General features: G+C 43.5%; 1 protein-coding gene across 2 annotated transcripts; it reads left to right on the plus strand.

Moving 5' to 3' along the window:
- The first annotated feature begins 34 nt into the window (after positions 1-34).
- Positions 35-2,479, plus strand: RPL15 (ribosomal protein L15). 2 transcript variants are annotated; one of them, XM_059064634.2, is made up of 4 exons: positions 35-124; positions 757-938; positions 1,130-1,266; positions 2,115-2,479. In XM_059064634.2, the coding sequence occupies exons 2-4, from the start codon at positions 767-769 to the stop codon at positions 2,418-2,420; spliced, it is 615 nt and encodes a 204-aa protein (XP_058920617.1). In that variant the 5' UTR covers positions 35-124; positions 757-766; the 3' UTR covers positions 2,421-2,479. The 2 variants fall into 2 exon arrangements, with proteins under 2 accessions (XP_058920617.1, XP_066889956.1); XM_067033855.1 differs by having other exon boundaries at positions 104-229.
- Positions 2,480-14,028: the final 11,549 nt, after the last annotated feature.

Genomic DNA, 14,028 nt, shown 5'->3' on the forward strand with positions numbered 1-14,028 from the left:
TGGCCCATGAGGCTCTGCGCGGCCGCCGCTTTCCACCGGAAGGAGGCTCGCAGAGGCGGGGGAGGAGCGCCAAAGGAATTGTGGGAGAAACGGTTCTTCCTTTCCGTTTGGCGGCAGCCATCAGGTAGGCTGTGGTGGTGTATTGGCTATTCTATCCGTCACGGATCTCTCTTCATCTCCGCCATCCAGGCTCGGGGACCCTGCGACCTCGGAGCTCCTCCTGTCTCCTGTGCGGTGCGGGTTCGGTCGGGATGCGGGGCAGCGCGGGCGTGGAGAGGCAGCCCCCGGAGCGGGCTGGGGGGAATGCTGTGATGGCGGCGCGAATCCGAGCTGGGGCCAGAGCGTGGAGGGGAGGGAGGCGTGGGGGCTGAGGGACGGGCGGCCGGGCCTGGGGCGTACGAAAGCGAAGCCGGGGAGCTGGTGGGAGGGAGAGCTTTTCTTCGAGGGGTAACCATTGGCGGCGGTGGCGGCGGCACCTTCCCCTTGGGGGTCCCGGCAAGGCCTCTTCAGGCCGGGCCTGGGGCGCCGCCCGCCTCGGTGCCCCGCCCCCGGGCGCCCAGGACCAGCTCGGTTCCTTCGTCGAGCAGCAGTGTGCGGGGCGCCAGGCTGGGCCGGCTGCTCCCCGCGTTCGTGCAGAGTCGTTTCTTCATCATCGGGGCTTTCTTTGTGGTCGGTGGGGACTCGGGCGGGCGGACGGGGGCTTGTCGTTACACGTGAAAAGGATGATGTGTTTCTGATACCTGGCTTACGTCCAAGGTGAGCCGAGATGGGCGCTTACAAGTACATCCAGGAGCTGTGGAGGAAGAAGCAGTCGGACGTGATGCGCTTTCTGCTCAGGGTGCGCTGCTGGCAGTACCGCCAGCTCTCGGCGCTGCACCGGGCCCCGCGCCCCACCCGGCCCGACAAGGCGCGCAGGTTGGGCTACAAGGCCAAGCAAGGTGAGCGGGCCCTGCGCGGAAGCCGGGAGGAGATGGTGCCCCCCGGGAAAAGCCGGGAAGCGCTCTTCGGGGAGCCGTCCCCCTCGCCGAGGGCCGCCCGGCTGCTGGCCTGAGGTAACAGTCGGTGTCGGCGCATTAGAGACAAGGCACTGAGTCCTTCGCGCCCTTTTGTGGCCCTTTTCTCTAAATAGGCTATGTGATATATCGGGTTCGCGTGCGCCGCGGTGGCCGCAAACGCCCGGTCCCGAAGGGCGCCACCTACGGCAAGCCCGTCCACCATGGCGTCAACCAGCTCAAGTTTGCCCGGAGCCTTCAGTCTGTTGCCGAGGTAAGTGGGTTTCGAGTAAAGCTTGCGTTGGCCGCCTCCCGCAGGAGGAGGAGGATTTGGGCACCTTTCCTCGTGGTTCGTTTGTACCCAGGTGAGCCCTGTTGCGTTTAAAATGGGGTTGGGTGACTTTGTTGTTTTTGACTAATCCCAGCGAGGAGTTGCTATTGGACTTTGTCAGTTTTTGTTGGGAACCTGTCTTTGCTCGCGTAGAGAGTGCTTTACAATCAGCGAGCATCCGTGGAGCCTACGCTTTTAGAGGGCAGTAAACGTTGTCTTGAAGACTCGTCTCCCCAGGTGTTAAGAGAAGCTGTGTTTGTTCGTCCCACTGATTTACTGTGCTCGGTAGGAAGCTGTCTTTCTCCGCTAGTCAGTTAAGCTGTGCTCTGTGTAGAGGTTGGCAACGGGGGCCTGTTGCCCTCCACGAACTAAAAAGGGTTTGTGTTTCAAAGAAAAGGCAAGACCATTCGAAAGAGACTCGTGGCCTTCACAGTTCTCTGTAAGAGTTAGCTAACCCTTCTATTGTGCTAGAAAAATGCGTGGTTCCCGAGTACTAGATTTCTTTAGCCAGATACTAGCATTCATGTTTTATTTGGTAAGGAGGCAGTAAGAGAGAACGGTTTCAGATCTAAGCATGTCTGTGTGCTTTGTTTTATAGTAAGTCTCTACCTTATCGTACTTAGGGTCCCTGCCTCTGGGGAGCAAATCAGTCTAAGGATATTTATGTGTGTTACATAGTACGTACGTCTACCTTATCATAATGGTCCCTGCATCTGGGGAGAATTCTTGCCGCCTCATTGGCTACTGGGATGTGTGGGATGCTGACCTTGGGCCTTTGTTTCCTTTTCTAGGAGCGAGCGGGACGCCACTGTGGGGCCCTGAGGGTCCTGAATTCTTACTGGGTGGGTGAAGATTCTACGTACAAATTTTTTGAGGTTATCCTCATTGATCCCTTCCATAAAGCTATCAGAAGAAACCCTGACACCCAGTGGATCACCAAACCAGTCCACAAGCACAGGGAGATGCGGGGGCTGACGTCTGCAGGCAGGAAGAGCCGCGGCCTCGGCAAGGGCCACAAGTTCCACCACACAATCGGTGGTTCTCGCCGCGCAGCCTGGAGAAGGCGCAATACTCTCCAGCTCCACCGCTACCGCTAATATAAGTAATGTTTGTAAAATTCTAATAAACAGTTTAGGACATCCTCGTCTGCTTAAAAGTGTTTTTTAATCTGTCTGTTAAAACTAGTCTGCAGGTTGCTTCACTGAATGCATTGTCAAATTCTGAAAGTTAAAGTGCAATAATGTTTGAACATTTTAAGTGATGGTGTATCTTGTTTCTAATAAGGGAAATGCCTTTTGTTTTTTCTTTATTAGACAGTTGATATGTCCGTGTTTAAAATGCTGTCTGGTAACAATAGGTGTAAAATTCTGTAAAAGGAGCACAGCAACTAGCCATGTAGATTTGTTGGTGCATGTGATGAAACCTACAGCTTTATTGGGGTGATGCAATGCTCTGCTGGTTTACTGTAAAGTGGCTGTTTTATGGAGTTTGGCAAGGACAGACTTTAAATTGGGTTTTCCTTGGAAATGTGAAGGATGTCGTGATTCTTTATCATGATCATAATGCCGAAAAAGTTGACTAGGGCCCACGTTTTTAGACTTAATTTGCTGTTCCATATATGTAACTGCTGCTGCCAAAAGGCGGAAGGTAAAGGAATGCCACCATTTTTTAAGATAATTGAATAAACCTGTTGCAAGATGTTTCTCTTACAAATTGAAACAAATCCTGGTTAGCCTAAATTAAATTGCCTTGGCCTCGATGGTACCACTGAAGTTCCCATAAAAGGTGGGAGCTCCTGGTTCAATCCCGTGACTGATCTGTAGAACACTTAACTTCATGCAATATAGTCATGGTATTTACACTAGTGTATATTGAAACTGGTGGAAATTGAACATTGGGTAAATGAGGAGGGAGTTTTTAACCCTAAGGTTTGTAAGCTAGTGATTCTAGGATTGGGAAATTGGTGTTCATCAGGTCCCTTTCAAGTGCAGGAGGATAGAAGGGGCTTGGATCAAAATTTTAAATGTTTTACTTGTAGTATTAGTTTGTGACCCATTATGAAATCTAAGCCACCTTGGGGAAAATAGGGTTGGTTTTATTTAAAAGTAACATTGCTAAGTCTAATCAGTGTTATCTTGGGTCAAGCCACTTTATCCGTTCCCATAAGGCTACTAAGATGAGTCGTGTAGTTGGTGTCAGTACAAGTTCAATTGGTTTCCGATTTCATGTGTGGTCTACAGTTATTTTCCTCATCCCTGCTCAAACTACGCCCAAGAGCCTCACCATTCCACAAACGTGCCAGGCCACCCACCGGTTGTGGTCGGGCGTACCACCACGTTCTGCTTGCATCATGACTTCCCCTAGACTAAGCTTCTGCTTCCCAGGGTGGAGTTGAGTGTGTAGGAAATCTGGAAGAGGAGTTGCCCCAGTTCTTGGTTTGCTATCTTAATAGGTAGTTTAATTTGGAAATCTAATTGCTGGTTTTCTTGCAAACCAATTTTCCTTGTATCTTCTTCAGGGGTCTTTTAAAAGGCCCACTTAAATGATTTCCAGATAACATGTAGGCTCACAAAACCTTTTGAGACCCAAATTCCTTCCCACTCAAAAAATCTTAAACCATATTACTTTGTGTGTAGAGGTGGTTCAACTATATATAATGATAGAATAAACGTCTTATTAAACTGAAACAAATGGACCTCCTGTTATCTTTTGTGATCTAATACTAATAATGTGCTTTAAAACAAACCGAATACCCTGCAAAAAGATACAAAACATGGCAGAAACAGTCAAGAATTTCAGGGAAAATAAAATGTATAGTGCTTATTAGTCTGGAGTTTTTCTCTCTTGGTTCTTTGGTCCTTGCATGAATTAGAAAAACTCATTTAAGTTTTTTTCCAACTATTCAGGATGCCGACTTGGGGAGGGGAGGGAGGATTCAAGCTGAAGGTCAGCATTAGGTATCTCCCAGAAGGGCTTGCTGCCCTGCAGGTAGTCTACACACAGCAGCTAGGGGATCACAGGAAACTAAAGCCGCAAATGGCTCCTTCCATGGTCTTCCCACTCCCACCCTGAGATCTCACGTACCTAGTGCTGTCCTCACTCCATCTCATCCACCCTCCTTGCAGTTTCTCAGACACACCAAGCTCTCTAATGCCTTTATCATGGGAAAACTCACCAGGCTTTCCCTGACTGCCTCACAAGCTGTACCTTTTTAAATATCTCTAGATCAGCAGGTGGTTCAAACATACCCCAATTGATCCTATTAGAATTTTCTTTGGAAGTAGAGCAATTGGTTTCTTACAACCCCACAAGATGGAGGCACTGATTCTAACCCCCCTTTTGTCGATTAACAGACATAAAGATGAAGCAATTTGCTCAAGGTCACACTGGCAGTCTGAATTCATATCCTCCATATAAACATTTTAAAATTTGGTGGGGCTTCCTGCTGGTCCGGTGGTTAAGACTCCATGCTCCTAATGCAGGGGGCCTGGGTTTGATCCCTGGTCAGGGAACTAGATCCTACACGCATGCTGCAACTAAGACGCCAGTGCAGTCAAATATATTTTTAAAAATAAAATTTTGATTAGGTAATACATTGGCATGGCTAAAAATCCAAAAGATAAAATACGGACTACAATAGAAGTCTCCCTGCCCATCGCCATGCCCCCAGTTCCCCTTCTGGAGGCAAGCAATGTGATCAGTTTGTTTTTTCCTGATCATCAGGAGATATTTTCATAAATATACAAACAATATATATGTATTTTTTTAATTTTACCCAAATGGTAGGATATTATACACATTGATTTTTTTCATGTTATGTATCTCAGAGCTTATTCTATCTCAGTTCATGAAGAGCTTCCTCATTCTTTTTTGTGACTGCATGGTATTCCATCATATGGATGTACCATAAGTTTGCTTAATGTGGACCCTGATGATGAAGATTTTTTCCAATCTCTTGCTTTTACAAAAAGTTTTTTACATATATCTTAGTTCATCTGTAGGATAAATTCCTAGAAGTAGAATGGCAGAGTTAAAAATTGTTGTGTATTGACAGATTCTGCTCTGCAGCCTGATAGAATAATATTGCTCTCTAGTTTTATTTTTGCACTTCTGTGGCAGAGGCAAAGCCACACACACACCCGTATCTTCCTCCCCCTCCCCCCAGGCATACAGCTGAACTATGTTTACCAGGTGCCTTGTACATTTAGGTAGGGGGTCTTAATGACGTTCTTGCTAGCAGAATGGGAGCAGAAGTGATATATTACCTCCTTCAAGGCAATCAAGAGTTGGTATGCCAATGGAGGTCAATGATTCGTAGCTACAAGATGGAAGAAAATGCACAACTCCTATCAGCCTGCACAAGTGAGAAAACTTTATTAAGCTACTGAGTTAGGTACATTTGTTCTTATGGTGGCATGGCCTAGTTTGACCCTAACCAATTCAATAAGTTGAGCATGCTATTTTTTTTTTTTTTTTTTTTTTTTTTTGCGGTACGTGGGTCCCCCACCGCTGTGACCTCTCCTGCCGCAGAGCACAGGCTCTGGACGCGCAGGCCCAGCGGCCATGACCCACGGGCCCAGCCGCTCCACGGCCCGTGGGATCCTCCCGCACTGGGGCACGAACCCACGTCCCCTGCATTGGCAGGCAGACTCCCAACCACAGTGCCACCAGGGAGACCCCGAGCACGCTTTTTATATTTAAGAGTCTTATGTTTGCCTTACAGTGACCTTCCATTGTAATCCTTTGTCCATTTTTCTATCAAAATCCATACACCTGGGCTTCCCTGGTAGCGGGTAGTTAAGAATCGGCCTGTCAATACAGGGGACACGGGTTTGAGCCCTGGTCCAGGAAGATCCCACGTGCCACGGAGCAACTAAGCTGGTGCGCCACGACTACTGAGCCTGTGCTCTAGAGCCCAGCGAGCCACAACTACTGAGTCCATGTGCCACAACTACTGGAGCCTGCGCACCTAAAGCCCGTGCTGCACAGCAAGAGAAGCCACCGCAGTGAGAAGCCCATGCACCTCAATGAAGACTCAATGCAGCCAAAACTTAAATAAATACATTTTTAAATGATTAAAAAATAAACCATAAAAACAAAAATCCATGCACCTTTAAGTACCATACCATATGAAATGAATTGGAGGGTGGCTGCTACCTTATTGCTGCCATGTTTCATCATTTCTCTGCTCTTAAGCTTCTTAAAGGTGACTTTATGTAGAATAAGTTCTTGAAAGTTCAACTCTTCATTTTATCCTTTCAATTGTAAGCTCTCATTCCATCTCTAAATTCTGAAATTCCTAAGGGAAATTAGTAGGTATACTGCATCAGTCAGGTAGACTAGATTAGGCTACAGTAACAAACAACCCCCAAATCTCGGTGGCTTAAAATAATAAAGGTTTATTTCTTCAACAAACTACATGTTCATTGATGGTTGGTCATGGTCCTCATTCCAGAAACAAGGCTACTGGAATAGCCACTACCTGGAACATTGCCAGGTGCCCATACAGCATGCCCTGGATTTTAGAGCTTTTTCTCAGAAAGTTGTCTGAAAACAAGTCCCAAGGCTACACCTGAGTTCAAAGTGTGGGGAAGTGAAATCTCACCAGTAAGAGGGAGAACCAAATATTTGTGAACAGCCCAATGGCTAATCCATTTGATTTCCTTTTGTCCTTGTACACACTTGAGGTGTTGTGGAGAACAGTTTGTATACCAAGAGGGGAGCAGGAACCACTACATTCCACACTGGCAGAGAGGAATACTTTATCACTGATATTGCTTAGAACTGTCAGCATATGATGATAATAAAAACAGACTTTTAATCAGCTTTTGTTGTTTTTAAATTCTCTACAGACAGCCCTCTGGTTCGGTTGATTCATTTGGCAAAATACGATTATCTGCACACAACTCTGCAACCAATTTACCTGCCACTTTGTTATGTGACAGCTTCTTTCCTATAAACCACAGACATATTTACTGAAAAATACATTAGAATTGCACTATCCCATACGGTAGCCATTAATCACCTGTGACTAAATTTAGATGTAATTAAATATAATTTAGAAGTCAGTTCTTCGGTCACACTAGCCACATTTCAAGTGCTCATTGGCCGGTTTGACTACCATATTGGACAGCACAGAAAACATACTGGCGATCACAGCAAGTTCTATTATACAGTACTACTGTAAACCCTTGACATTCTTTTCTCCTTTTTTTGTGGTATTTCTCAGTAGATAAAGATGAGGCATCTGAAGTCTGGTTTTCACACACACAATGTATTTGAGGTTTAGATTTCATATTACAAAAGTATTTGTTGCTACAGATTTTTAAAGGGTGTAATGACCACATCCTCTGCCCAGTTGGTATTGGGTTTTTAAAAGTTTTTAACAAGAGTTGTATCCCAACAGTACTAAGTATAAAAAAAAAGAAGGAACCGCTACAACACCTTTTCTAACAATAAAGGTTTTGGTCTAAAAAGACCTAGTTTCCCACTGGCTTCCACTGCCGGATACTCAAGTTTTATAAATACGCATCACTGGGAGAAAAAACAATTCTTTGTTTTTGTCCTGGAAGCATCAAGCTGCCTGACACCAGGAGTGAGGTGACATGCAGCCTCCAGTTACATCTTGATGATCCCACAGAGACTCACCAGAAGCAGAAGTTTTTACCCAGGAACCCTTTCCCCATAGCCCACCACCAGCCTCCAGTTCGGCCTTGGGAATGTTGGCTGGACATTTAGAGCGTTCATAGATTTTAGCTCTTGTTATTCATGTTGCAGTGAATATCATCCTTATACATATAGTTTTTTTTTAATAAATAAATAAATTTATTTATTTCTTTTTGGCTGCGTTGGGTCTCTGTTGCTGCGCGCGGGCTTTCTCTAGTTGCGGCGAGCGTGGGCTACTCTTCATTGTGATGCGTGGGCTTCTCATTGCGGTGGCTTCTCCTGTTGCAGAGCACAGGCTCTAGGTGCGCGGGCTCCAGTAGTTGTGGCATGTGGGGTCAGTAGTTGTGGCTCGCGGGCTCTAGAGCGCAGGCTCAGTAGTTGTGGCGCACGGGCTTAGCTGCTCTACAGCATGTGGGATCTTCCCGGACCAGGGCTTGAACGCGTGTCCCCTGCATTGGCAGGTGGATTCTTAACCACTGCACCGCCAGGGAAGTCCCTATACATATAGTTTTCAACCATTTTTATATAGGAAAAATAAACTTACAATGCAGCCTGTTAGTAGGAAACACTGATCAATTTCCTTAAAAAAAAATCTGCTGAAAAGGTAGCATAGTTAGCCTGTACCTTTAAAACTCATCATCAAAGCACTCAAATTTAATGAAGCAGTCAGAAAACACACCTCACAGCTCACTCTCAAATCCTGGTAAAGGGCAACTCACCATCCCTCTGAAACTGATTAATCACTTAATTTAATTGGTATGCTATGAACATATGAACTCATTTATTTGCAATTCTCATTGTCATTTAGAGAGAGGTTCATTATCTGGCAGTCCTAGTTGATTTGGAAACAGTAATTGATGGGTAATGTAATTATCAGTCATCTAATCACTAAACTTCTTTCTATGAGACCATGAACATACTATTTAGGTTCCAGAGGTCGATTATTAACTAAGCGAGGAAATTTCACTTATCAGAAAGGAAAATTCAAAAAATGATCATCCACATTAAAGAATTCAGCTCATTGGCTCCCAGTTGGATTCTGTGGGGAGGACCTGTTAGAATCCATTGCTGTCAACACATCTAGTATATAATATTGTGATTAGAATGAAAAATGTTTAAATGCTCAGCCCCTCCTCCCAATTTAGTAGTTCTCCAATTTGTTCATTCTTGATATAATGACTGCTCATAGATTTTGCCCCTCTATGTCCCATTCTGTTCTTTTTCTTCTCTCTTCTTATAGTCAGTCAGTGGAGAACTGGAGGCCCCCAGAGTCAGATCAAGAACAAAGCTGAGGACAAGACCAAGAGGGGCCAACCCCAAAGATAGAAACCACCACGAAAGCTGTTAGCTGCCAACTGAAAAGCTTTCCTGATGGAACAATGTAACAGTAGAAATTAATATATCTAATTATGCCACAGTATCATGGATTATTTTTATGTGATTTGTAAAACACGTCTGAAGTTCTGAAAATGCTTTGTGCGACAGCATTCTCACTGTTTCACAATGGTGCTTCTCGTCGCGTGACTTCATGAATGTCACCCGGTGTTAGAAAAGCCACTGCCTTCTTCAGTAAAATAGAAGTTCATCTCAAGGTCTGGTAGATTTGGAACAGGCTTCAAGTGGGGTTGGGTACCTGGATTAGTCAAGACTCCTTTGACTTTCTAGGGCTCTTAGTGGTCGCCACCATGACCTACCCTTAATACTCTGCAGAGTGGCCTTTAAGTGTAAATTCTGTCATCTGTAAAGTAGGTCAAACAGTACACCCAGGGTTTGTCAGTATTTTTCCAGTTCCACCTGGGGAGAAGGAGTACTCCAAGAGCATGGATGTCCAGATCAGACTTTGTAGACATAAATACTTCTGTAGAGGAACAAAAGGGTCTATTTGGTCGTGACTGCTTGAGTGAAATTCCTCTTCGGAGCCAATGACCTTCAGAATCCTGCATTTCTCCAAGCCACCACTTAATTGATAATTTGATCTTCCAGGAATAGCCCTTTTTCTGCAGACCATAGATCTAGATTGTCCATTTATATATCACGGATATAAAATGTACTTATCTGAATACTGTTAGTTGTCACTAACCCTCCAGTCCCTCATAGTTCCTCAGTGAACTAACATTAAGTTGCTAAATATGTAAAGTGTCTTTAACTCCAATGTATGTCATAACTGACTTGTATATAAAAATAAATCCTGCTGCATCCTTGATAGAATCAGAAAAAAGTTTTTATAGTAATATTTTTCCCTAAAGAAGTTGAAATTTGAGATAGAAACGGACTCCAAATCAGGGATTCCTGTGCCAGTGGTTTATCACAGAAGTGCTCTCAGGGGAAATCGACAGGGAAAAGAGAAGCCAAGTCCCAGGGTGATTTCAGTCTTACAGGGGCTGGTTTCTGCCTGATCCCACCGGGAACACTGGAGTGGAAGTTCTGCCTTGCAGTTTGTCTCAGCTCATGGCAAGGAAGCTGGGCTTTCACGCTTTTCCTGCACTGGCCATGGGCTGGGGCTGCCCAGGGGGAGAGTAAACCAGTAGGCAAAGTGGCCCCTGTAGCTCCAGGGCGGCCTCCTGTGAGAGTCACAGGCGACCAGAAGCTGAGGAGGGCCAGTAACAGGATCCAGCGGGATCTGACTGAGTACCCACAACGTCTGTCTCACAAAAGCACGGATTTCATTATCCTCTCTCTAGCTGGTTTTGTTTTTGTTTTTTCACAAGACCACTGTCATTATCAACAATTTCTTTGGCCAACGTTTCAAGTATAATAAAATCAGCGAACAGTTTTGCATAAATTAACTAGCCTTGGATGTTTGGGAACTGTTCTTAAAATATAACCAGTTTTAGGTAAATGTTGCAGTGTGGTGTTTCAAAATACATTGGTACCTCTAGTGGGGGCATAATTATTTAATTACATGCAGTCTTTCCTATCGACAATGATTTTCTATTTTATTTTTTTAATTGAAGTATAGTTGATTTACAATGTTGTGTTAGTTTCAGGTGCACAGCAAAGTGATTCAGTTAGACATATACATATATATTCTTTTTCATATTCTTTTCCATTATGGTTTATTACAGGATATTGAATATCATTCCCTGTGCTATACAGTAGGACCTTGTTGTTATCCATACAATGATTTTCTAATAGTCAACTAAATATTGTAATTTCCAGGCCAAGTGTATTCACAAAGCTCTCACATATCTTAAAATGAATGAGAACATTCCTAACAAGCTTATCTTAAATCACTTAAAAAAATTTTTTTTGATGAGTTTTTTTTTAATAATATCAACTTTACTTTTTAAATTGTTTTTTAAATTTTTGGCTGCGTTGGGTCTTCGTTGCTGCGTGCAGGCTTTCTCTAGTTGGGGCTAGTGGGGGCTACTCTTTGTTGCGGTTCGCGGGCTTCTCATTGCGGTGGCTTCTCTTGTTGTGGAGCATGGGTTCTAGGCACGAGGGCTTCAGTAGCTGCGGCTCGCGGGCTCTAGAGTGCAGGCTCACTAGTTGTGGCGCTCAGGCTTAGTTGCTCCGCAGCATGTGGGATCTTCCCGGACCAGGGCTCGAACCCGTGTCCCCTGCATTGGCAGGCGAATTCTTAACCACTGTGCACCAGGGAAGCCTTCTATTTTTAAATATGCTTACAATGTGTGGGACTCTCAGACTTCTTAAACATAATGCTAACAAGCAAGAATTTTTTTTTTAATTATAGAAAATTTGAAAAATACAGAAAATAAAAAATTACCTGAATTCCACTATTCGGAGAGAGACATGTTATTTTGGCTTCTTTTCTTCCATTTTCTTTTTTTAATTAAAAAAATTATAGAATTTCCACTTTATAATGGTGGAATCAATAATTGGTGGAATAGGTAATCTGGACAACTCTCTCTCCAAGGACAACTAGAAAGGTAGAATACATTTTACATCTATATAATATTCTCTCTCTCTCTCTCTCCATACACACATAAGTATATAAAATAAATATAAGTACATAAAATAAAGTAAATATATATACACACATATGTACACACTTTATATATATGTATATATATATATATGAGCTAACAAGCAATGGAGAATCATAGAACTCAGATCCAGGACAACACAGGGAATCCAGAGAGTGGGTAGCATTCAGAGCTGCTTCTGGAAGGGGTAGCTGAGACACAGAGAGGCTTAGTGACACTCCGACATTCTTGCTGGGCTACAGGGACAAAGATGAAGGCATCAAGTTCCAAGCAGTACAGGAGGAGGGTGCTGTTAAACCCTCTAAACTAGAGTTGGTGTTCCCCCGCATCTATTCTCCACAGAGCAGCAGGAGTGACGTTTCTGAAACTAACCGCATCAGGCACTCTTTTGCGCAAAACTCTCCAGTGACTTTAAGTCTCAGAGTAAAAAGTAAGAAACAAAAAAAAAATTTTAGAGAACAAAAGGACTGCAAGACTCCTACACTAGCCATTTTCAACCCTGTTTTTGTGTCAAAAGGTCACAATACCCTCTTTTTATAATAGGAATTTATAATGCTCTCTTGACTACCATGATATGAAATTTATATATCACAGCTAATCAACAAATATAATTTCAGAAAAATCAACATAATGCCCAAACTGTAATATGAAGGAAAAATAAAAGTAATCTATAATAAAACAATATGTATTGCAATATGTAAATTTCTGCATACAACTAGATCAGAAAGTATTACAAACTAGTAAGAAGGTGTTTATACCTTTATGCAGAATTCCTGTGAATACAACCTGATGCACGTGTTTATTCTATCAGCCTCTCAAATACCATAAACAGTGTTGCCTTCCATGATCTGATTTCTGAATGGTTTAAAAACTCTTGGTAAAGTTCTAAACAAAACCAACAGCAAGCTTTCCTTCCTTCACAAGGTAGTTACATTCCTAGAAAACACAGTATATATTCAAACTGTGCAAAAAGCAGTTTGTGTTTATACGTGGAATGAAGTTAAGTTCTAGGCTCATATAATAAAACAGATTTTTCAACTAATCTACCAAACAGAAACAGAGTCACAGATGTAGAAAACAATCTTATGTTTACCAGGGGGGAAAGGGGGGAGGGATAAACTGGGAGATTGGGATTAACATATATATACTACTATATATAAAATAGATAACTAGGGCTTCCCTGGTGGCGCAGTGGTTGAGGGTCCGCCTGCCGATGTAGGGGACGTGGGTTCATGCCCTGGTTCGGGAAGATGCCACATGCCGCGGAGCGGCTGGGCCCGTGAGCCATGGCCGCTGAGCCGGTGCGTCGGAGAGGCCACAGCGATGAGAGGCCCGCGTACCGCAAAAAAAAAAAAAAGATAACTAATAAGAACCTACTGTATAGCACAGGGAACTCAGTACTCTGTAACAGCCTAAATGGGAAAAGAATCTAAAAAGGAGTTGATATATGTATATGTATAACTGAATCACTTTGCTGCACGCCTGAAACTAACACAACATTGTAAATCAACTATACTTCAATAAAAAATTTTAATTTAATTTAATTTAAAAAAAGAAAAAAGTAACACAGTGGCTATTCGTTCCTGGCCCCAAAGACTGTCTCATTTTTCCTCCTACTGGGAAATGTGCAGAGACAGGGTGTTTTCTATCTAGTCTTCGCCTGACACTGTGATGTTTTTTATTAGTCAGCGGGGCCTGCCACCAGTTTTTGAAGCTTTTGTGAATGGAGAAGTTAATTTTGAGGGGAGAGATATGTAAGAACCTCTGTAAGTTATATCACCCCAAAGCCAATTGACTACAGATGGTTAGAAATCAGCTTGGCTTACAGCCCTCAATTCTCTTTGTAATGTGAGGTGTTTATGGACCCCAAATCTCACAACTAAATGGAAGTGTCAGAAGTGATTATAGGTCTGGCACAGTTTCTGAGGAGTGTTTTGAGTTAGTCACAGCAGGCAGCCTTCCAGTAATAGCTATTGTGAGAATGCCTATCAAATTGGGCTCAATAAAAGGGTATTCAATAAATAAAGAAATCAAAGAATGAAATTCCAACCATTTCCATACTATACTATAGATAAATGATACCTGGAAGAGG

This window comes from Kogia breviceps, chromosome 5, assembly GCF_026419965.1.
Source record: "Kogia breviceps isolate mKogBre1 chromosome 5, mKogBre1 haplotype 1, whole genome shotgun sequence".
In the NCBI taxonomy this organism is placed as follows: Eukaryota; Metazoa; Chordata; class Mammalia; order Artiodactyla; family Physeteridae; genus Kogia; species Kogia breviceps.

Bases quoted from the DNA above. Each gene is read 5' to 3' on its own strand.
- RPL15 (XM_059064634.2), top strand. From the start codon at position 767: ATGGGCGCTTACAAGTACATCCAGGAGCTGTGGAGGAAGAAGCAGTCG. The intron at 939-1,129 runs GTGAGCGGGCCC...TTCTCTAAATAG, and splicing joins GGGCTACAAGGCCAAGCAAG to GCTATGTGATATATCGGGTT. The intron at 1,267-2,114 runs GTAAGTGGGTTT...TTCCTTTTCTAG, and splicing joins GCCTTCAGTCTGTTGCCGAG to GAGCGAGCGGGACGCCACTG.